This window comes from Geospiza fortis, unplaced genomic scaffold, assembly GCF_000277835.1.
Source record: "Geospiza fortis unplaced genomic scaffold, GeoFor_1.0 scaffold40, whole genome shotgun sequence".
NCBI classification, from domain to species: domain Eukaryota; kingdom Metazoa; phylum Chordata; class Aves; order Passeriformes; family Thraupidae; genus Geospiza; species Geospiza fortis.
This window is the reverse complement of record NW_005054297.1, coordinates 4,071,770-4,092,533: the sequence shown is the minus strand read 5'-3', so window position 1 is coordinate 4,092,533 and position 20,764 is coordinate 4,071,770. Positions and strand designations below refer to the sequence as shown.

General features: G+C 36.4%; 1 protein-coding gene across 1 annotated transcript in view; it reads left to right on the top strand.

Annotated features, from left to right (window-relative positions):
- Nucleotides 1-20,764, top strand: part of ADGRA3 (adhesion G protein-coupled receptor A3) — a 55,390-nt gene that overhangs the window by 6,875 nt on the left and 27,751 nt on the right. Inside the window, exons 3-7 of the mRNA XM_005415614.1 lie at nt 8,121-8,192; nt 15,750-15,821; nt 17,838-17,909; nt 18,804-18,875; nt 20,274-20,434. Coding sequence (XP_005415671.1) covers nt 8,121-8,192; nt 15,750-15,821; nt 17,838-17,909; nt 18,804-18,875; nt 20,274-20,434 — 449 coding nt within the window. The remainder of the gene's footprint in view (nt 1-8,120; nt 8,193-15,749; nt 15,822-17,837; nt 17,910-18,803; nt 18,876-20,273; nt 20,435-20,764) is intronic.

Sequence of the window (20,764 nt, the reverse complement as noted above, 5' to 3'; positions counted from 1 at the left end):
GGGCGGTTAGAGTCTAGAGTGAATAAACACAGAAAGATTGGATTAAGAGGTGGAGGCTATTGCTGGGAGTTGGGATGGAAGTGTGGGTTTCCTTGAATTGATATGTCAGTTATGGAAGTGGGAAACTGGAAAACTTAAGAGGGAATGAAGGCAGAGCAAATAAGGTACTGAAGGCTGAATGTAAACTGGCTTGATGTGAGATCAGCAACATTCTTGGAAATTCAGTAGCTACCCTTGAAATCACTAGACATGGTTGGGATCTCTATGCCAGTAAGAAGAGATGGGTCATATGAGGAATGGTAGTGATATAACACAGGCCAGGAAAGTTCTTCTGGTGCTATCCACATGATGTGCTGTTTCCACCTGAGCTGTTTCTGTCAGATACAAGAGCTCCTTATTAGCTTTCCAGTGTTGTTATAGAGTATGTTTTACCTTGAAACTAAGTAGCAGGCAGAGTTTTTGCAAGTTATGCTTAGGTTTCTAAAAGTGTCCTGTCAGACATTCCGGACAACTTATTCCAATACTTGGACTGTTGTTTCAGGATAACAACCTTTGGTGTTAACAGGAATTTTAAGCAATTCTCTTAATTTGTGTGCTGATTGACTCATTGGTGCTTCTATGGGTTGCAGTGACCTGACTTATGGCTGTGTGGTGCAGATCCCCTTCAACCCTCTCTTCCTGCTTCTGACACAGGGATGATGAGATGCAAGGGCTGAGGAGAGATCTCCCCCTGTATGGGGAATGTTGCATCAGCATCCAGCTGTCGGTAAAACCGTAGCCTCAACTGGAGCTGGTGTGTTCATGCCTTCGCCTCCCAGTCTGTTGCTGTGTGGATGTTTGTGGGTTTTTCCCCTCCCCTCCCTGGCTGCAGTACTAGCATTTGTCTGGCTCCATGCCTAGCCAGTTCAGGGAGCTAAGCAATCCAAAAACTGTTTACTTCTGTAGGATTAGGATATAAATTTTTGTAAATGTATCTTTGTGTGCCAGCAGCTGACAGGAAGTGCTTGTTAACGTGTCTAGACAAAGCACTTTCATAGAGAGCAGGTACACCTGGTAGGAAATGTGAATACCTGTGAGATTGGGTGTGACAGTCTATGTTCTAATTAGTACTACTGTGATATGACACAGAGAATTTTTTAATTTATTTGCCATAGCAGGTAAAGTTGAAAGTGGCTGGCAAGGTATCCATGTGTGGATACCTTGTTTTGTGTGAAGAAAGTTATTCTTGCATGTAAAGATGGATTTTTTGGGGGTCAGGTGAACTTGCACTGAACTGCAAATCAGTGGTAATCCTAAAAATTATACAGCTGGTGGCTAAGAGGGAAAATCAGGAGGGAGCAGAAGTTAGTAAACCAAGACAGTTATTACAGAAAAAGTTGATCATGATATCTTAAAATAATGCAGGTGCTACAGATCTTCTAACCAGTGGGGAGAGAACTTGGAGGAAGCTTTCTAGAATGAAGTGGTCACAAGGGTTAGACTTACAGTGCTTTCTGTTTGCTTTAGAAATGGCAACACAGAGTTAATGTTGGAAGAAATAGGGTGTAGCTGTGTCCTCTGAGTTTTCTCCATGGTAGGCTTTTGAACCTGACATAAGTACAAGAAAGAAAGCAAAATTTGGTTGGTAATCTTGTAATTTCACAAGAATTTATTTTGAAATTAGTATGATTTTCAACAATGCTGCTGCTCATTCTTGCATTCTATTTTGCCTCTCTGTTCTGTCCTTTTCTAAGATTATTTTTATTTGGTACTATTATTAGAAAACTTGCTGTGTTACTCCAGTGATTGGCAGTGTTTTTCACTAGAAATAATTTCTGTCCTTAAGAACAGTTTGTTTTTAATGAAAGCAATAAATAAAGCATGTTGCTGCATACTGAATATCAAGAAAAAAATTCTTTAATGGCACTGCATAGTGAGCATTGCTGCTTGAACAATCCAGGGATTGTGTAGGAAAAAAAAAGGATTCCTCATTAGATGATGTAAATTTAGCACATTACCAGTTAAAAATGGAGCAGTATAAGTAGACACAGTTTTAATTCTGCAATTTCATTACTTCTGAGAGGTTTAGTTTACAATTTTAATATAGTTTAGTATGCATAATCATGAAATAGTGCAGGAAATCTTTTATCTGTTGCAAACTTCTATTTTGCAAATGTTTCATTGCTAAGCTTCCTTAATTATAATGGTTTTGTTGAATTGGAAAATGCTGTCTCCTTTTGTTAGAGTTTTGGAATTATTAATAGGTCTTTCTCTGTATAAAGCTTACGGAGTGCTTTCATTTCAGTTACTTTTAAGCAAGTACTGTTTGTGTTCTGCTCAGTCTAGGTTTCAAGGTTTCTTTTGCTTTGATACCAGTAACTCACTAGAAGGCAAAATACTAACTGTTGCAAAATACTGGGTTTATATCCTTGTTAAACCACAGTTTCTATAAGATAGCCTTTGAGAAATGTGTTTCTTTTTCCATGTTCACAACTTTCAGCAGAAAGCATTTTTCTTGGTTATTTGCAGATGGTTATTTTAATCTGGCTCTTGCTGGTGGCCACTTTCCCAGTTCTTAGAGTATGCAGTCACCATGAATTGATCTGATTTATTATCTGTTTCCTGGCTCTCCATTTGGGTATTTTAAAATGTGTTTTGGAAGCTATTTCCGTGTTCAGCTAACAGTTACACTTCATACAGGCTTCTTGGTGGCCATTTGGACTATTTGGTAATAGTGTTAATGGATGTGTGTGGCTTTAATAATATTCTTTGGATTAGGATTCATTTGTGATGTTAGGAGATGCATTCTAAATTACTGCCTAATTCACTTCTGTCTTAGTGATAGTTGTTTTATAGGTGACAAGCCAAAATGGTTTCACAGAATAAAACTTTATCTACTCAGTGCATTCTAGTGGTAGAAATGGATCCAACCATGATTTTATTCTGCCTCTGTATGAGAAAGGAAAGTTAGGACATCATCTTTGGTATCTATTGCTAAAATTCCTCATAGTACAAAGAACAGACTTTGGGTTTGACTGCATTTATGTTTTGCATGCTGAGCATCTACTGCTAAAGGTCTCGCCAAGAAGTTAATAGTCATAGTTGAGTTTCTTTGTGGTTTTTTCAAAATTGTCTGCCAGTTTGTGGAGCAAAATGGAAAATGGGCTTTTGATCCAAGCTATATTCAGCAAAGAAACATTTCAGCAATGTTCTTGGAATAGGTGAAAAGCTGGGGAGAGTTGAGGGGGTTTGAGGGGTTTTTTTATTCTTGAGGTACATTGTTTCAGATTGCCTCTTGGTCTCTCAGATCTTCTGCTCAGAGGAAGAGGGAAATGCTTTCTTGTAACGTGACTTGAGATGTCCATAATTCTTTCTAGAACCTACTTTTCAGCTGCTTGTTCTTCCAGGTTTTTTTAGTGTTAATTCCCATGGCCATGTTTTTTTAACACAGGAACTATCATTGTCTGTGATAGTTTCACATTTTATTTTCTGATATATAAGTGTTGGACAAAATGTGTTTATTCCAATCAGGCATTGATTATTTAAAAGAAAAGAAAACAAAAATTTCACGTGGAGCTCATAGGAAATATGGAGCAACCATGACACTGGGCTGTGGAAACCCCTTTGTGAATCTTCAGTGACATCATTTATGTTTCAAAGTCATTTGTTAAAGAGTTGAATAAGATGGAGATGAGGGCAGCTCTCATCTCAATGGTTGCTCTCTACTGTTTTCTCTTTAGACTTCTTAATGATGGAAAAGTTAGCATATTTTCAGAATTACTTGCCTCTTTGGAAAAATTATGGTCTTAAACTAGTAACTTAGAATTATTATTGATCACAAATAATATCCTGTGCCTAAGTGGTACATAATAGTCCATCATTTCAGTGTACATTAATGCACAGAAACTGGAATTGACTATAAAACATCTACTTTGAGGTGCATGCTTTATTGCATTTTGTCTTCTTGTGCCACATCTCTTAATACTTCAAATAATGTATAGACTATATATTAATAGCAAGTTTTAAACTACATTTTTTTAAGATTACACAACATTTTTGGGTGATGAAGTGTTTTAAGTTATATGGAGTGTTGTAAAATCTATCATTTATTGTACTAAACCTTTATGGTTGAACAACTAACAGCCTCTGCAGAGAAAATACTTAATCAGTCTGACTGTAATTTGTAAATCACACTCAAGAGAGAAATTTACCTTGTACCCAGATATTCAAAGGCATCTACATTAGACCTGTTATTTTATAGGCAATGTCAGAAAACTTTTTTTTCTTACAGTTTCTTACAGAACTGTTATTTTTATTTAGCTTAAATTTATAGTCAGTTATAGCTACTTTTGAAGTGGCTCCAGCTCCATTTTGAACAACTTATTTTTCTGGAAAAAAACACAGGTGTATCAATAAATCTTTAGATGAAGTAAATTGTAACTGAGATACAATTTAATTTCTGTGCTACCAAGGATTGTAATTTGCTTGCTTGTGTTGACTTAGATCAATGTTTGCTTGTGAACATCATGGGTTTTTTTCCTTAATTTCTTCTGGAGTGTGGAATTGGTATGCATTTTTTTTTCTTGCTGGTGCTGTTATGCCTTATGTTCAGTTTGCATTAACTGTTAATGATTTTTATAAGCTCCTTTATTTACTTCTTTATACATTATTACTATTTTTCTTCATGCATACACTTCTGAAACCAGGAAGGATGTTGAAGTAGAGGTGTACTTTATTTGGTTTTCTGGTGAATGTACCCAGTACCTGCCATTTTTACAAATAATACTTATTATTTAGGTTGAAGCCTTTTTCTTTTTGAGTAGAAGGGGAAGTAGTTTCAAAGACTTTAGGATGTGTAATTTTAATGCTTCAGGTTAAATTTTACTAGTTTTGTGGGCATTCCAATTTGTAGATGATGATTATTATTATTACTACCAAACTTGCACTCTTGCAAATGTATATAGTGGTTTTGTGGTAAAAGTTGGGCCATTCTTGATGGAAAGAGTCGTTGCAATACACGTACACTTTTTAACAGTACTTGTGCTTCCTTGGTTTCTATGTGTGTTTTTGAAAACCAGCACTGGTTCTTTTGTTCGTCTAGTTTATGTCAGCTGCAGGTAAGGGAAAATTTTCCTTATTTCCTTCATGTGAGGTAGCTTAATGTATTGGACTACAGAACTATGTTTTCACATTTCACAAATGCAAATGGTCTTCACTGACTCTCCAGTAGATGTTACAGGCATTATAGCAATACAATAGCAATTTCTCAGTATACTTTTAAGTATTTTTTCCCCTTCTTCCTTTCCACCATTCCTGTGATCAGTCTTCACCTGGTATTATCTGACTGTGTAGGATATTAGGTTGATCACACTTGTGTAGTTGACACATAAATCAGTCTCCTGGGAGTTGCCCTGGATAAATGTGTACTTTAACATTTGCAGCTTGTGGAGCAATGGGCACCAGGGATGGGTTGACATGAGCTGCAGAAATACATGGTATGATTGGAAGGTGAGAAGCAATGGAATCTCCTCATTTTAGCATTAGAACATGTTACTTTTGTTGAAAGATTTAAGGTTAACTTTAGGAATTTTCAAACCTTCTTACAATCAGGCTGGAAATGAAAGGATTTTCAAACAGTTTGACAGCTGTCTTGACTTTGTGTATGTGAGATGAGAGAGAGAAATTGAGTCAGAGCCAGAATTTTTGACAAAAAATGCCAGCTCTCTGTCTAAACTATAGAGACATAAGGTAATCTTTGAGAAACCTGGAGAAGAAAAATACATAATGTACAGTTGTGTCAAAATGGTGCTGTTTTCATAGATTGCTATATCTGTATTTTAGTTTTATCTTATTCATTGTGTTTTGAAGTATTAATCCTTGTAATTACATAGTAAATTTTATGCACTGGAGGAAAGAGGGGGATGTGTGTGTGTTTGGTTTATGGCTGTTTTAAAGGACATCTGAAAGATGTAGTGGACTGGAGAGAAATCTCATAGTGTGGCACCTTTAAGTGCAGAAGTAGTAATTGGTGTCAGTGAAGAACTGTGGGGACATGTTGGATATGAAGGATGCATTTGATAGAGGATCTGTCTGAAATTGAAATGACTGTAGCAGAAGTTGTGGAACAATCTGACAGTGAATAAATTTCCAGGACAAGATGGTGTGACTGAAGAGCTTTTAGAAGAACTGGGGAATGACATTTCTGAAGTCTTGCTTAGAATGAACATGATTTTTGAGGGCTGGAGGATAGCGAATGCTCATTTTTAGAAGTGCATCACCATTTGCATGGTTCCAAGTCTGATGTTTGTGTTGAAAAATCAGTAGAACTTGTAATAAATATATTGGACACCTGGATAAAGATAAAGGTACCATGGAATATTTACATCTTCTGTAATGAGAAGCTCTTCCTCACAGTCCTTTGGAGTTCTTCGGTCAGCAAAATATTTACAAGGTTGATCCAGCTGTTATAATGAAACATGCTTTTCTAAAAGGTGTGCCAAAGGCATTTGATGAAAAAAGTACGTCAGTCTTAAATGGAGGATCATCAGATGAGCAGCTGACTTGCTAAAGGGTAAGAAGAGGGTGTGGAAGTAAATCCTTCTCAGTGGAGTGGAGTCATAGAGACCTGTAATGCACAACTTATTTCCTAATGGCCTGTAAAACAGTGTGAGTAAGGGGTTGACATAGTTGGGTGAGTTGATTGATGTAATAAGGATGAGGATAAAGTGAAGAATTTTGGAAGAAGTTTGTGAAAGTAATTGGGCAATAAAATGGCAGCAGCAGCACACTGTAAAAAATTGAAAAATTTACAGGGGACAAAACCACTGCTGTCTTATATAAGATGATGGGCATTGAGCTGACTAGAAATCTTAGATTCTTAGCATAAGTGATAAAGGCCGATTATATGTTAAGAATTGCTAGGGAAATTGTAGGAAACAATGTCATTATTCCAGTATGTAGATTTGTGACTTGTCTGTGTATTATGTACTGTTTCAGGTCTGGTGGTCTTACCTCACAATTTTTTTAGTGTAGTAAAGCTGGAAAGAACTCAGAAATTATTAAAGTGGCACAAATGGCTTTTGTGTAAAGAATAATTAAGTAAAACATGGATTTTACAAATGGAAAAAAGACATCTAGTTTTGTACATAATTGCACATAGTAAAAAGAGGGTAAGTGGATTGATTGCAGTGTGTTTCACTTTTTAGAAGTGGGGAACATTAAATAAAGCTGGCAGGAGGTGTTTTCAGAACAAGTGAAATGAAGCATTTTTTATGGATTGGAGAGTTGTACTGTGAACCCTTTTGTAAGGGGTATTGCAGATGCCAAAATTTGACATGATTCAAAAGGAAAACAGTTTTGGTTTTGGTTTGGTTTGGTTTTTTTTGTCCAACAGAGAGCTATGTGGTTGTATAGAAAGCAGGTAAATATTTCCTAAGTAAGGAAATATCAGGCATACAAAGAATTTCCTACCTTAAGGATAATTAGCATCTGCTGTGGTGTGTGCAGATGGCAGTGATTGGAGGATAGGGTGCTTGGCAAGATAGACCTGATCCACTTATTTCAAAAGAAGAAGGAATTTGTGGTTGGGTTGTCTTTTAAGAGAAGAAAGGATAGATGAGTGCTTGCTGAGCTTATTTGCAGATGTTTTAAAAAGATTGCATTGAGGAATGGGATGAAATGTGTGAAGGATGGCTGGGAAAGGTAGTGCAGTCTGGGAGAAGTTTATGTGTGTGTGTGTGGCTAAAAAGGGGAGCAGAGGAGGTGGGAAGCAGGCAAGGTGCTGCTTGGTTTGGAAGACCAAAATGGGTACAGAAGACAAGAATGTTGAATGTACTGATTTGTTCTTCAGTACTTAATTTCTACTACACCATGTCTGGGTCTTATTAGGATAATCCTAGATGGGTGTACTTCCTTTCAGATGTTATATATGTAAGCTTGCATGGTACTTAAAACAGATGACATACAAAACCTTCTTTTTCTCCTTTGTAATATTTAAGCAGTGCTGTTGTATACACCTCAAGAAAATGAGCTAGGCAGTTTGTACAGGCTGTTAAACAAAAAGAGTTACAAAAGAAGTGTAAGCTATAGCAAAATAGTTACTAAAATTATAATACATTGTTCTTAATTGTTTTTTTTTACAGGATTTTGAGTAACAATAAAATAACAGAGTTGAAGAACGGTTCCTTCTCTGGATTACACCTTCTTGAAAGATTGTAAGTACTTATTGAAAAGCTATTTTCACTTTAAAAATAAGGTGATATACTGTTTGTTTCATTAATAATTTTGAGAACAGAATGTCTTAAATAAGAGATCTGTTCTTTATTTTGATGTATTTTTTTGTGATTGAAGAGTTAATATAGTGTTCTCTTAATATGAATGAATTAATTATTCAACAGTATAAATAACATAACAGCAAAAAAAGAATAATCTCACCTGCAGGTGAGAGGGCAGTTTCAGTGGGAATTTTACTGGAATGCTATGATGGCTGGATTTACTTTGTTGGTTGTTTCATTATGCAAACACTGTGTTGTAAAGAAAAGACTTGTTTAATTTCTTAAGTGTCAAACCGTTTATTGAACAGTTGCAAAGTATATTTGCAGGAGAAGCATATGTATTAGACCCCCTAGGAGAGACTGGATTTATTAAAGATTTGTTGTTGACATTTATTTTGAGCGTTTTACTGCTTACTTCACAGCTTTGGTATATGCCAAAGGTACAGGGGGATGGGAGTGAGTCTGATGGGAGTAACTTCTTGGATATCTTTTGCTTCCTGATTTCACTTTCCTTACAGATGATACATTGCCTATGAGATAAGAAGCAGCATTGTAGCTTCTCTTACAGTCAGCCTTTTTCCAGCTGGTGGAAGGTCAGGATTGGCAGGTTGATCTACCTGGGAGCAAACATAAACTTTAGAGATAAGGATTTTTCTAGGCCATTTGACTGGGAAAGTAGCCAGCTTCATAATCATCTCACAGCATCTAGGAAGAGTTCCAAACAGCTTTTGGCTTCAGGGAATTAAAAGTGTTTTATTCTTCCTCTAAAACTCGAAAGCTCCAATCCCAGTCACCTGACCTAAATAAATTCAAACACTTCTACCATTCCCTCTCCCAAGTACCAGAAGAAAGGATCTTTTCACTGACAGATGAACTTTATTGTAGAAGTAAGTTGCTGTGCCAAAGAAGCAAGGTTATCAGCACTGATGGCATTTGATTAGGTAATAAAGGCATCTGCTGATGGTTGTTATTTGTTGAAACTCATTACAATTTTCAGACAGGAAATACTTGAAACTCTAGTTAGTTTGAGATAATGATTTAAGTTTTCTTCATGAATCCAAATCCTAATTTTCTTTACAATCATAAGAATGCAGCTTTCTTCCATTTAACTCCTGTCATTTGTAAGGTTTTTTTAGGTTATTTTAATATCTTCTTTCATTAAAAGGAAAAGAAAGCAGCAAGGGTGGCAGCAAGTTTTGAGCATTTAAAGTGACCTGGGATAGCAGTGTTTTAGAGGGTGTGGTAGTTTCATCAGAATGAGAACATTCTTTATTCTGCACTATTGTAGGAGTTAATGCATCAACAAAAGATTAATAATGGCCAGGTGTCTTCATTATAGGTGGAGGGATAACAAGTGTGCTACACTAATTATAAATGATAATATTTTCTTTTTTTTTTTTTTTCCTTTTGTACATGCAAGACTTGTTTAAAAGACATAGATATTTAGCCACAGTGAAAATGTCTTTAAATGTTTTATGACCTTGGACAGAAACTACTATTGTAATTAAAATAGTTTTTGAGACTTAAATAGACAATAGTAAAAGGAAAAACAGTTGAAAGTCACAGTAACTATTTTAGACATTCTCATTATGTTAAATAGTTTCAAATTATTTTCCTGATGTTCATTGTGATAACTTGCATGCCTTGAAAATTGCATTTTTTGACATTTTTTTTATTTTGTCTTACTACTTATACTTTCCCTTGTTTCCTTATGAGTGTTTTGTGCATTGTAGATAAGTTCCTTTCCCCACATTCAATTTAAGAGATGAAATGGAGATAACAGAAATAAATTCTCAGTATTTAAATAGTTAATTCAGACAGTATGATTGTCACGTTACTGCTTAGTAGGGGAGAGATTCTGTATGCATTTCATGTTTCTTTGTTCATTCCTTGTGATGTTACACTTGATAGGAAAAACATTTGCCATTTCACTGTAGTGGTTTTCAGGTAGAGATTGTAGATGTGTTGATATGAGCCAACAGTGAGCCCTGGTGGCCAAGAAGGCCAAGGGCATCCTGACCTGAATCAGGAACAGTGTGGCCAGCAGGAGCAGGGAGGTCATCCTTCCCCTTTGCTTGGCATTGGTGAGGCCACATCTTGACTGTGTCCAGTTCTGGCCCCTCAGTTTGGGAAGGACGTTGGGACGCTTGAGCACATCCAGAGGAGGCAACGAGGCTGGAGAGGGGCTGGGAACACAAACCCTGTGAGGAGGGACTGAGGGAGCTGGGGATGTTTAGCCTGGAGAAAAGGAGACTTAGAAGTGACCTTATTGCTCTCTACAACTTCCTGAAAGGTGTTTGTAGTGAGGTGGGGTTGTCTCTTTCTCCAGGCAGCAACTGACAGAATGAGAGGACACAGTCTCAAGCTGCATCAAGGGAAATATAGATTAGATATTAGGAAAAAGCTTTTCACAGAAAGAGTGATAAAGTATTGGAATGGTCTGCCCAGGGAGGTGGTGGAGTCACCATCCCTGCATGTGTTTAAAGAAAGACTGGATGTGGCACTTGGTGCCATGGTTTAGTTGAGGTGTTGGGGCTGGGTTGGACTTGATGATCTTGAAGGTCTCTTCCAACCTAGTTATTCTGTGATATATTTAAATAAAGCCTTTAGAACAATAAATCGGAGGAATATGTCAGGCACATCTATCTGCATAATAATTGATTGAATTTTAATCAATACTGACAGCTTTATAATTCATCTGTTAACATACTAACCTTTTTTCTCCTGTTCAGTTCTTGAAAATTTTAATGAAAATGTGGATATTTTTAAATAGTTTCTGTTATTGTATTAATTTTTCTAGTAAATTTGGTGACATGGTATTTGTAGCTGGCAACTTGTTACACTTCAGGTTATCATTTTACTCAAACATGTTATCACTTGACCTCATCAACATCAGATAATTCTGTGTGTTACTATTGAAAGGGATAAGTTTTGGGGCATACAAGCAACAAATGAAACAATGAGCAAGTGCATTAAAAATGGTGGCCCCAGGTAGACATAATAAGTCATAGTTTTAATAAATAATAATATTTACAGATGTGTTAATTTATGATAATGTGAATTTGCTAATGCATTACTTTGTAAAGAGGGTGATAAATTTACCAAAATAGAAGTTTAATTTTACTGGAAAGTGAAATGTATGTTAATTAGGGTAGAAAATGGCTGTGCTATGTCTACATCTATCCTGTATGCAAATAAGAGTAACCAGGTCAAAAATTTTAATAAATGTCTTAAGTGGTAATAAAAGTATCTGTACAAAAAGATGCTAAGTATTTTAATCTCCATTTTGTTTTCATATTAATTTGAAATTCAACAAAGGCAGCTGCAAAGGATCCTGCCCAGGGGAAGAGTAGCTCCAAGCACTAGCACAGGCTGGCACTGACCTGCTGCAAAGCAGCTCTGTAGAGAAAGACCTGGGGCTCCTGGTTGAGAGCAACATGTCCATGAGCCAGCACTGTCCTTGTGGCCAGGAGGGCCAGTGGTACCCTGGGGTGCATTAGGGAGAGCATTGCCAACAGGTTGAGGGAGGTGATGCTGCCCCTCAGCCCTAGTGAAGCTCATCTGGAGTTCTGTGTCCAGTTCTGGGCTCCTCAGTACAAGAGAGACATGGAGCTCCTGGAACAGGCCCAGAGGAGGGTGACAAAGATGATGAAGGGCCTGGAACATGTTTTGCTCTGTTATGAGGACAGACTGAGGGAGCTGGGCCTGTTCAGCCTCGAGAAGACACAACTGGGAGGGGAGCTCATCAATGTCTGTCAGCACCTGAAGGGAGGGTGGCAGGAGGAAGGAACCAGGCTCTGCTCAGTGGTGCCAAGCAACAGGACAAGAGGCAGCAGTCAGAAACTGATGCACAGAAGTTCCACCTGAACACGAGGAAGAACGCTTCTTTACTGTGCACATGACAGGAGATAGAAAAGCTCTCCCTGGAGTCTCCCACGCTGGAGATACTCAAGAACCATCTGGATGCAATCCTGTTCAGTGTGCTCTGGGATGACTGCATGTGGCAAGGAGGTTGGATCAAATGACCCACTGTAGTCCCTTTCAACCTGACCCATTGGATGGTACTGGAAAATGTAAAAATTCAGTCATAAGCATTTGTTTGATTTGCCCACAAAAAATGTACACCACAGAGAGCCAATGAAAGGATAGGCTGACTTTGTAATGTGTGTAATGTATAACTATTACAGAAATTACAATTTCTGTAATTTCTCACCTCATGCTCTTCCTTCATTTTCCTCTTGAAAAAGGATTTCATATAGGAAGAGTCCATGGTAGCTAATATGTTTCCTGTCTAACATTTACTTTCAAGTAGTGTTAAGGAAGAAAAGATAATTTATCCAGTGGTAGGTAAGAAAACTTAATAATGTATACATGTCACTTGTGTGTGTAGGCATAGTTTGTGACTGCAGGATGCTTTATTAATAATTAAGACAGTCTTCATTGTGCTGAGGCAGAAAGGAGTACATTTTTAATTATGTATACATGCACTTTTAAATCATAGGTAACTGGCTGCTGAAATGTTTCATTTCAAAGTGTAATAAAATTAAAAGGGTTTTTTGCATAGCAAACCATATTTAAATGTAAGTAATCTTTCACTGAGGTACTTTTTACATCTCAACAAGAACGTAAGGTGTAAAAAAATTTTTGTTGCTGAGTTGCTATTTGTCCAGTTATTTATGGCTTTGATAAAGGGCTGTTCCAGTTTGACAGAACAGTATCTTCTGTCGTGAGAGTGGTTAAACAGAGAGTTGTGTGATGGTGAAATTTGCATCCTGTGAGGTATTCAAGCCTTTATTGGATGTAACAGTGGAGCAGTTGATCTGATTTAGTTGTAATTTGAGGCAGAATTTGGAGTACTTGACTGACCTCAAAACAGCCCTTGAAGCCTGTTTTTCTACTATCTTAACATCTGTTAGTGGCCTTCACTGATGGATATGGGGAACCCCTTATTTACAGTGTTATTTAGATTTAGGAGAAAATTACTAGATTCTCAGCGTAAGATTGCTCTACTGCCTGGCTTGTGATTTGTGTTGTTATGGGAGTGGGGGTTTTTATTAGGTTTTTTGGTGGCTTGGTTGGATTTTGGGGGGAGGGGGCATGGTTTTTTTTTGTTTGGGGTTTTTTTGTTTGGGGTTTTTGGTTTGTTTTCCTTGTTTTGTTTTTTAGAAGGATTCTTGATGGTGGATGATAAAGTTAGTATAATATAAATGATGTTACCGTAACTCAAATCCTTTTCTGCATTTCTTTTGGAGAGATTTCCTTCCATTTGGACTAATATGTATCTGTAGATATATTTTGTTGGTTGAGCCTTGCCAAAGAAAAATCAACATCTGAAATGCTTAATTTCCTCTTGCTAAAGCTAAAATGTAGTTTGTATAAATGTGTTCATTGGTGTTAAAACCAGAAAAAACATTAAAGCCAAACACAACTTTCTAGTAAGGTTGTCTCCCCCACCTTCCTTTTATGCGAGGAATACAAGTCTGTTGGTTTAACCACCACTGTAATTTCTTCATTTAAAGACTATCCTACATGCTGCAATCCTGGTAGTTGTACCAGCCTATGTTACATTAACATCTCTCACTGTTTCTGAGGAGCTGCAAGACATGTCAGCACTGTTAATTTTGAGATCTTTTGGCATCTCTTTTGTTTCACAGATTTCCTCTGCAAATACTTTTTGGTAGATTGATATACAGCTAGTGCCTACCCAAGGACTACCACAGCAAAGGGTAAAAAACCCCAGCCAGAGACTCCCCATCTGTTGTAGTTGCAGGTTGAGAAAAGTCTTAACACACTGGACATTCATTGATACGAGTCCATTGCAGTGGATTTATGAAAGAGGTGTATCACGGAGTACTCTTTGAATTTATGGAGTGAAATCGAAGATCCCTGATAGTCTAGACTAGTGGATTTCCAAGGCATGTTGTGAAGGTTTTTCTCCCTCAGTGGTTTCAACATTGAGGTTTTAAGTGGCAGTTACGTGATTTTAAATAAAAATTTGAAATATGAAGAGTAAGTGTAATTTTTCTTCCCTACTTCAAAGATTGATGGTAAATGAGTGATGAATACTTTTTATTAGTCTCAGATTTGCCATGGTCTGGTATACCAGGGTGTTATATACCTGAAAGAGCCAGTTCTTCAGGTTCCTGGTACTACTGCACTGGGAATATTTGGCAGTTCCTGCCACCATAGCAAGGGAAGAAAATAAAGAGAAGTGTGTACATGAATATGAATTTACTGCAAGGTGCATTTAACATATTTCAGGTATTTCAGATGGTTAGGTAAGAGCGTTCAGGTGTGATCCATGTGCCATGATGCTGTCTGATGTACCATGATTTGTTAATCTGTCTGCAGGAAATGCTGTTGTGAAATCTTGGGATTAATTATATTTTTACTCATGTATATGTGTGTGATGGTAGATGTAATCCTCTTGTACAGTTCTCTTTCAAGCAGAATTATTAATGTTGTGGTAGATGTAGGAGATCTTTTTTCTGATCTTGCAAATTTAATCACTGCCTTTGAATGAAAGTATTATTTTTATTTTCAAATCTAGAATGTTTGGATATGACCAAGGAGTGAGAAACTGTACATATAGTAATAAGCACCTGTGAGGTTTCAGATAGTACTAAAGTAAAAATCTAGTGTGACTAGGGAGGTGGAAGTAATTTTAGCATTCGTGCAGTGATAAAGTTTGTTCAAAACTAGTATAAGTGCTATCAGCTGCTTTCTGTGACCTTTGAAATTAAGCTGTATCTGCACAGTATCTCAAGTTAGGAGTTAAAACTCCTAAATCACTTGTACAATTAATAAAGCAGTTTAATTTAATGATTACTTTACATTTCTCCTTAAAGTCTCTGGAAACGTAAGATGTAGAAATTTGCTCTGAATTTTTTTCACCAGCTGTATTTGGGATTTTCAGTGAGGGCTTTGCTGTTGTGCCAGCAGCATAAGTGGAAAATTTCAGTGTTAGGTCTTCAGTGTATTTTTAAGATCATATTTTGCTTTTTTTGGTAGATGTTGGGCACTACTGAAGTACTGAAAATTGGATAGGCTACAGAAGACAGCATGTGCTAGACAGTACATACTGGGTAATAAACAGGTGTCTCACCCTGCATAGCTGTAAACTGTTCACACTGTGGCAAAGTATCTTTGAGGCGGTATCATTTCACCTGATACAAACGGATAGAATGTTTAATGGAATACACATGCTGTTCCTGTTCCTCCTTGTAGCTAAAATAAAGATTTTACCAATTTTGAAAGATGCTATGTTAGAGAAAGTAAAAATGTGTTGTTGGGTTTTCTGTTTGGTGTTTTGTTCTGAGTTTTTGGAGGGTGGTTTGGTTGGTTTTGTGTTGTTTGCGGGGGGGGGCAGTTTGGTTTCGGTGGGGTTTTTTTTTGAGGTTCTCAAGCAAATTAAGACAAGTTACATGTATCTTTACAAATATCTCTGGTTTAAAGTGTAACTTTTGGTAAATGCTCTGTCTTAATTTTTCTCCACAGGGATCTTAAGAACAATCTTATTAGTACCATAGATCCAGGAGCTTTTCTGGGGCTTTCATCTTTGAAAAGACTGTAAGTAGTATACCTAGTTAGTCAGGTTACACAAAACAAATAAAAAACTTCTCAGAGAGAGGAGTAAGTCTTAGCTTCTGGAAGTTTAGACGGCAAAGTTATTGTATATCAAAAATTGAATATATATATATGCTGTCTAATATATACACATGTTGTGGAGTAAGAACTTTACAATTAAAATTGTAAAGCAGGTATGTTTTATTTCTAGCTGGGATGCATGGGGAGTATTTCCACCACACATGCATACCTGGTGAGACAGGTTCCAGGTTTAAATAAACATTGATCCCACAAGCTCACACCTCCCTGCCTGCCCATTCCCTGCCCATTCTCTGCCTCTTTGTGCTTCATACTATAATTAGCCTTCTGTGGTGCCTTCTGGTCGTTGTGGGTAGGGGCCTTCTTGGTGAAGTAAGAGGTCTTCCTCAGGTGTTGCTTTTTGACCTCATCTCTGGGCAGGTGCAGTGGAGGGTTGGCTGACTCTCAGGTCAGTTTGTCCTGGCCAAAACCAGGAGCCTGGTTTTTGCTGGCTCCTTAAGTAAAAGGTTCTGCTTTATTGGTTTTCTACAATACTTGAGTCTTGCTTTACTGAGTTTTCACAATATATATCTTACCATTATGGCCTTTACCTAGCAACTATATTCTTGTGTTCTGTTACAAGTTGTTTCTACCTAACAAGTTACATTCCTATGTGTTCTGTTACAAATTGCTTTTTCTACTTTTCAAACTTGCTAAATAAGCTATATATATATTTCTGTTTTCTTCCACCCCCCTAAGTAGATTATTATATGCTTCTAAAATTCTGAATTTTTGGAAACATACATGTTTTTTATATCACACACGCACATGTATAAAACAAAGTCTGCTCTCAGCCTTATGACTGAAGAACATCCGCTGCTTGTGGCTTGGCAGCCTCCCTTGTTCTGACAGTTGCTTATATTCCTTTTTTTTTGTACTTGAGTGGCTTGAAACCTCGCTGGGTGGACATTTTTCCAGAGCTTTGATTCCATCAAGTCTTGTTTTGTTGAATGTTAAACTCGTGATTTTTATTTTCCAAAGGTCACAGTGGAACATAGAGTTGCTATTAATACTACACTGAAGTTACAACAATATTTATGCTGCTTTATATAAGGTTTTGCCAACATTCCCATTAACATATTTTTGGGAGATTTATGCTTTGGCTGTAAAAGTTCTGTACCAGATCAAACTTGAAAAGCAAAAACCCAGCATTATTGCCTTTTTTTTTCTTTTTTTAAATACTCTTCAGATTTTTGTAATATTGTTACACCTTTTGAGCGTTAATGATTTTTGGTACAACCTCCCCTGCCCTGTTTCTTTCTTAAATTTTTAGAGTATATATATATGTTAATTTGTAACTGATCAGATGATCTGGCTCACTTAAAAGGAAAGTATGTTGGTAATTGCGCTTCTGAAAACCTTAAAAGTAAAACTGAAGGACCAATTCTGGATCATTATTACTTGCAAGCTGAATTTTTATTACTTTCAAGAATTTTTGGTAATTTGATTCAAGACCTATACTGAAAAATATATAACTTTTAAGTATTTAATGAAGTATAATTATAGAAATGGTCTTACTTATGTGTAATAAATGCACTATTATAGATTTCTGACATGTTAAAAGTAAAGTGATGTACTCTGTGTTTGTGTGCGTATATATATATTTATACGCACACATATATAAATACTACACAAATACAAAAATTTGCTAGGTAGGGATGTAAGCCAAGCCTGTTTAAGGGAATTTTTTGGTAAGTCTAGACTTGTTGAATTGTATACGGACAAACTATAATTATTTAAGAGACGGATTAAGGAGTCTGTGTGCATGTGCAGACACCCATATAGCAGTACCTTGTGGGCTTTCCTGAGAAGGACCAAATATGCATGTGGTGCAATCTGTTACTCATGAATTTTTGTTCAAATGCTTCTATTAGCAGACTGTATGTATGTCATTTGGAAATAAAGCAGCTTGTTCCAATTTTTCCTTTTTTCTATTTATAGAGACTTAACTAATAACCGAATAGGCTGCCTGAATGCAGATATATTTAGAGGACTTGTAAACCTTATTAGATTGTAAGTATAATTTGTCGTATGTAAATTCACTTAAGTTTTAGCCTTGTGTAAGTTAACCTTCTTTGTTTCAAGGGAGTAGTTTATTTAAGTGTGCTCTTGAAAGACAGCCAGTGCCTATGGTTGTGGTTTGTGACTCAGTAGCAAGCTTAAAAACAAGTGCTGGGGCCAACCCAAACCAGGCTATTCAGTGATCCATTTGCCTTGCAGCTGTTTTCCAGTTTCTTAGAATGTGTAGCTGGGATGGAGACTAGTACAAAATATTTTCTTTAAAAAAATATTTCAGCCACGTAGACTGTTTCAGTATCCGTGCCTTCTACAGTGGCATTGTTGTCAGTCTGTTTTGCTGGCAGTCTTGCATGTTTTGAAGTCCTTCATTTACTTGAAGAGGATAACATGTAAGATTATGAAATATTTCTTTGCCCTGGTTATTAGTTTCTTACATGCAGTGCTTTCGCTTATATATAGAAAGTGTAATACATAATATTTTAAAAAAGCATTCTGATAGATTGAACATGCTTCTTAGAGCATGTTAATAGGAAGACAGCAGTTCACTGTGAACAACAAAATTAATTTTACACTTCTTGAAATCTCTGCTCAACATCTGCCAGTTGATGCTTTAAATAAGAGTAAAGTCTCTGCATTTACTGTTTCTTCCAATCTTAAAATTCTTCACCTAAACCAAGAGTATTAGAGAATAGTTTATTTGGAGATTTTTGCTAGGCTATTGTAATAATACTGATTATTATTCTTATAGTCTTCTGAACTAATTACAGTGTCGTAAAGTACCTTCTAACTTTTAAACATAGAGTTATATTGAAGAGAAGTTTTTTTTTTATTTCACATGTCATTTGTCTGAGGATGAGTTCAAATAATGAACATGCTTTTATTTCTCAGGAATCTTTCTGGAAATCTGTTTTCTACACTTACACAAGGAACATTTGATCATCTTGGTTCACTAAAGTCTCTGTAAGTACTTGCTGCATCTAGTCCTACATTATTCTGAAAAAACAAAGCCATTTTCTCATCTGGGCTTCCAAAAGTTTTATTCTATATGTATAATTTATTAATTTATAGTAAATAAATAGCATTTTACACCTTTATAGCAAAAGAACCAAATACTTCTAAACAAGATCTTAGTCTTTGATGAACAGTATAGTATATAACAGTGGGTAAATATCAGCCTCACGTTCCTTTACTCTCTCTTGGTTTCATGAGTTGTAATCTTGTGTAAGAAAGAAAGTAAATGGGAAAAAAAAGTGCTGATGACTAGCTTATGCTTTTCCCTGGTAGTTATGACAGTTGGTTCACTGTTCTGGGGCTTACTCAAAAGCTTTGGTTTCTGAGTTTGACACTGAGTTAATTTCTTGTTTATATTCATAAAGGAGAATGTTTCTTTCCCTCCCTTCATCCCTTTAATTTTTCATAAGGTGGTGTTCCTGATATTTTCGTTGTCTGCATCCAACTACACCAATGACAAAGAGAACCTGGATATAACTCATTATTATTAAATTAATGGCTTATCTGGAGGAATTCATGTGAACAAACACCAAATGGGGTTTCATAGGAATGTTGATTTAGTGTTTGTAGTGTTCTGCCTGTGGTGTGTTATTCTCTAGACATCTTTGAAAGAGAAAGAAAATGTTTTCACTAGAGGTAAAAACCAGTGTAGACATAGCCATATATTTTACTACATTTTTACCTGTTTCTAAACATATAAAATATTAATTTCTGAACAGATAAAATTGATTAATTAATCCCTTAATTTAGCTGACTTCAGCTAACATCTATAGGGGATTTAGTATGTCTTTTTATTAGAAAGTACTGAATTATATAGAGAAGACTGAGTCAATTAAAAGCCTTATGATTTTTATGTAAAGCAGAGTGAAGTTGTGTGAATAGTGCTTCTGAAAAGAGAAATAGTTGAGAAGCTATTTTTATTTCAGTTGATTTTACTGCTAAAGCATTTGATCACTACATTGAAGCAATGAAGTGTCTTCTTAGGTTATGACGATGCACATTCAAGCAGTTCTTTCTTATTGCTCACTTGAAGTAGCATGAACACTTTCCATGAAAGAAATTACTAGTATTATTTTCCTGTACTGATATTAGATATTCCTCATATTTATGGAGAGGATTCCTTTTCTGAGGGAGTGTGTCCTTTAGTTCTCAGAGGGAGTATGTCCTTTAGTTCAGCTTGCAGAGGGTTAGAGTAACTTCCAGTAGGTAGAGGTAGGCAAATCCACTGTAGTCTGGACTTCGCTTGTTGCTTTCCTGGTGACAGTGAGAGGCACAACTGTTGAAGTTAAGCTTTCAGACCTTGGAATTCTGCAGTTTGTCACTGTAAATGCCTGTGTTTTGTTGCAGAGAATTTCAAACTGATTATCTTCTTTGTGATTGCAACATATTGTGGATGCATCAGTGGTTAAAGGAAAGAAACATAACTGTACGTGAGACTAAATGTGCCTATCCCAAGTCACTTCAGTCACAGACAGTGACTGGTGTTAAACAGGAGCTTCTCACCTGTGGTAAGACTGCAGGCAACTGGTGTTTGTTTTCTAATGCATTCCATGTTCTGCTGATATTATTGAGCCAACTTTTTTGCTTTATTTCATTTCCCTAAAATTCAAAAGTTAAATGACAGTGGTGATAAGGAATCCTTTTCAAAGGTTGATCTTGAATTGTGATTCATTATTGCTTGCTTTTAGAAATAAATAATAAATAAATTGATGATGGTGGATGTTAGTTTGTAGAAACTAAGTATAAGTAACTCTGTTGATAGACTTTTTCCTGCTAATCTGTATTTTTCAGAGATTTTTACCGAAATGTCACAAGAGGAATCAGAAACTGATAATTTC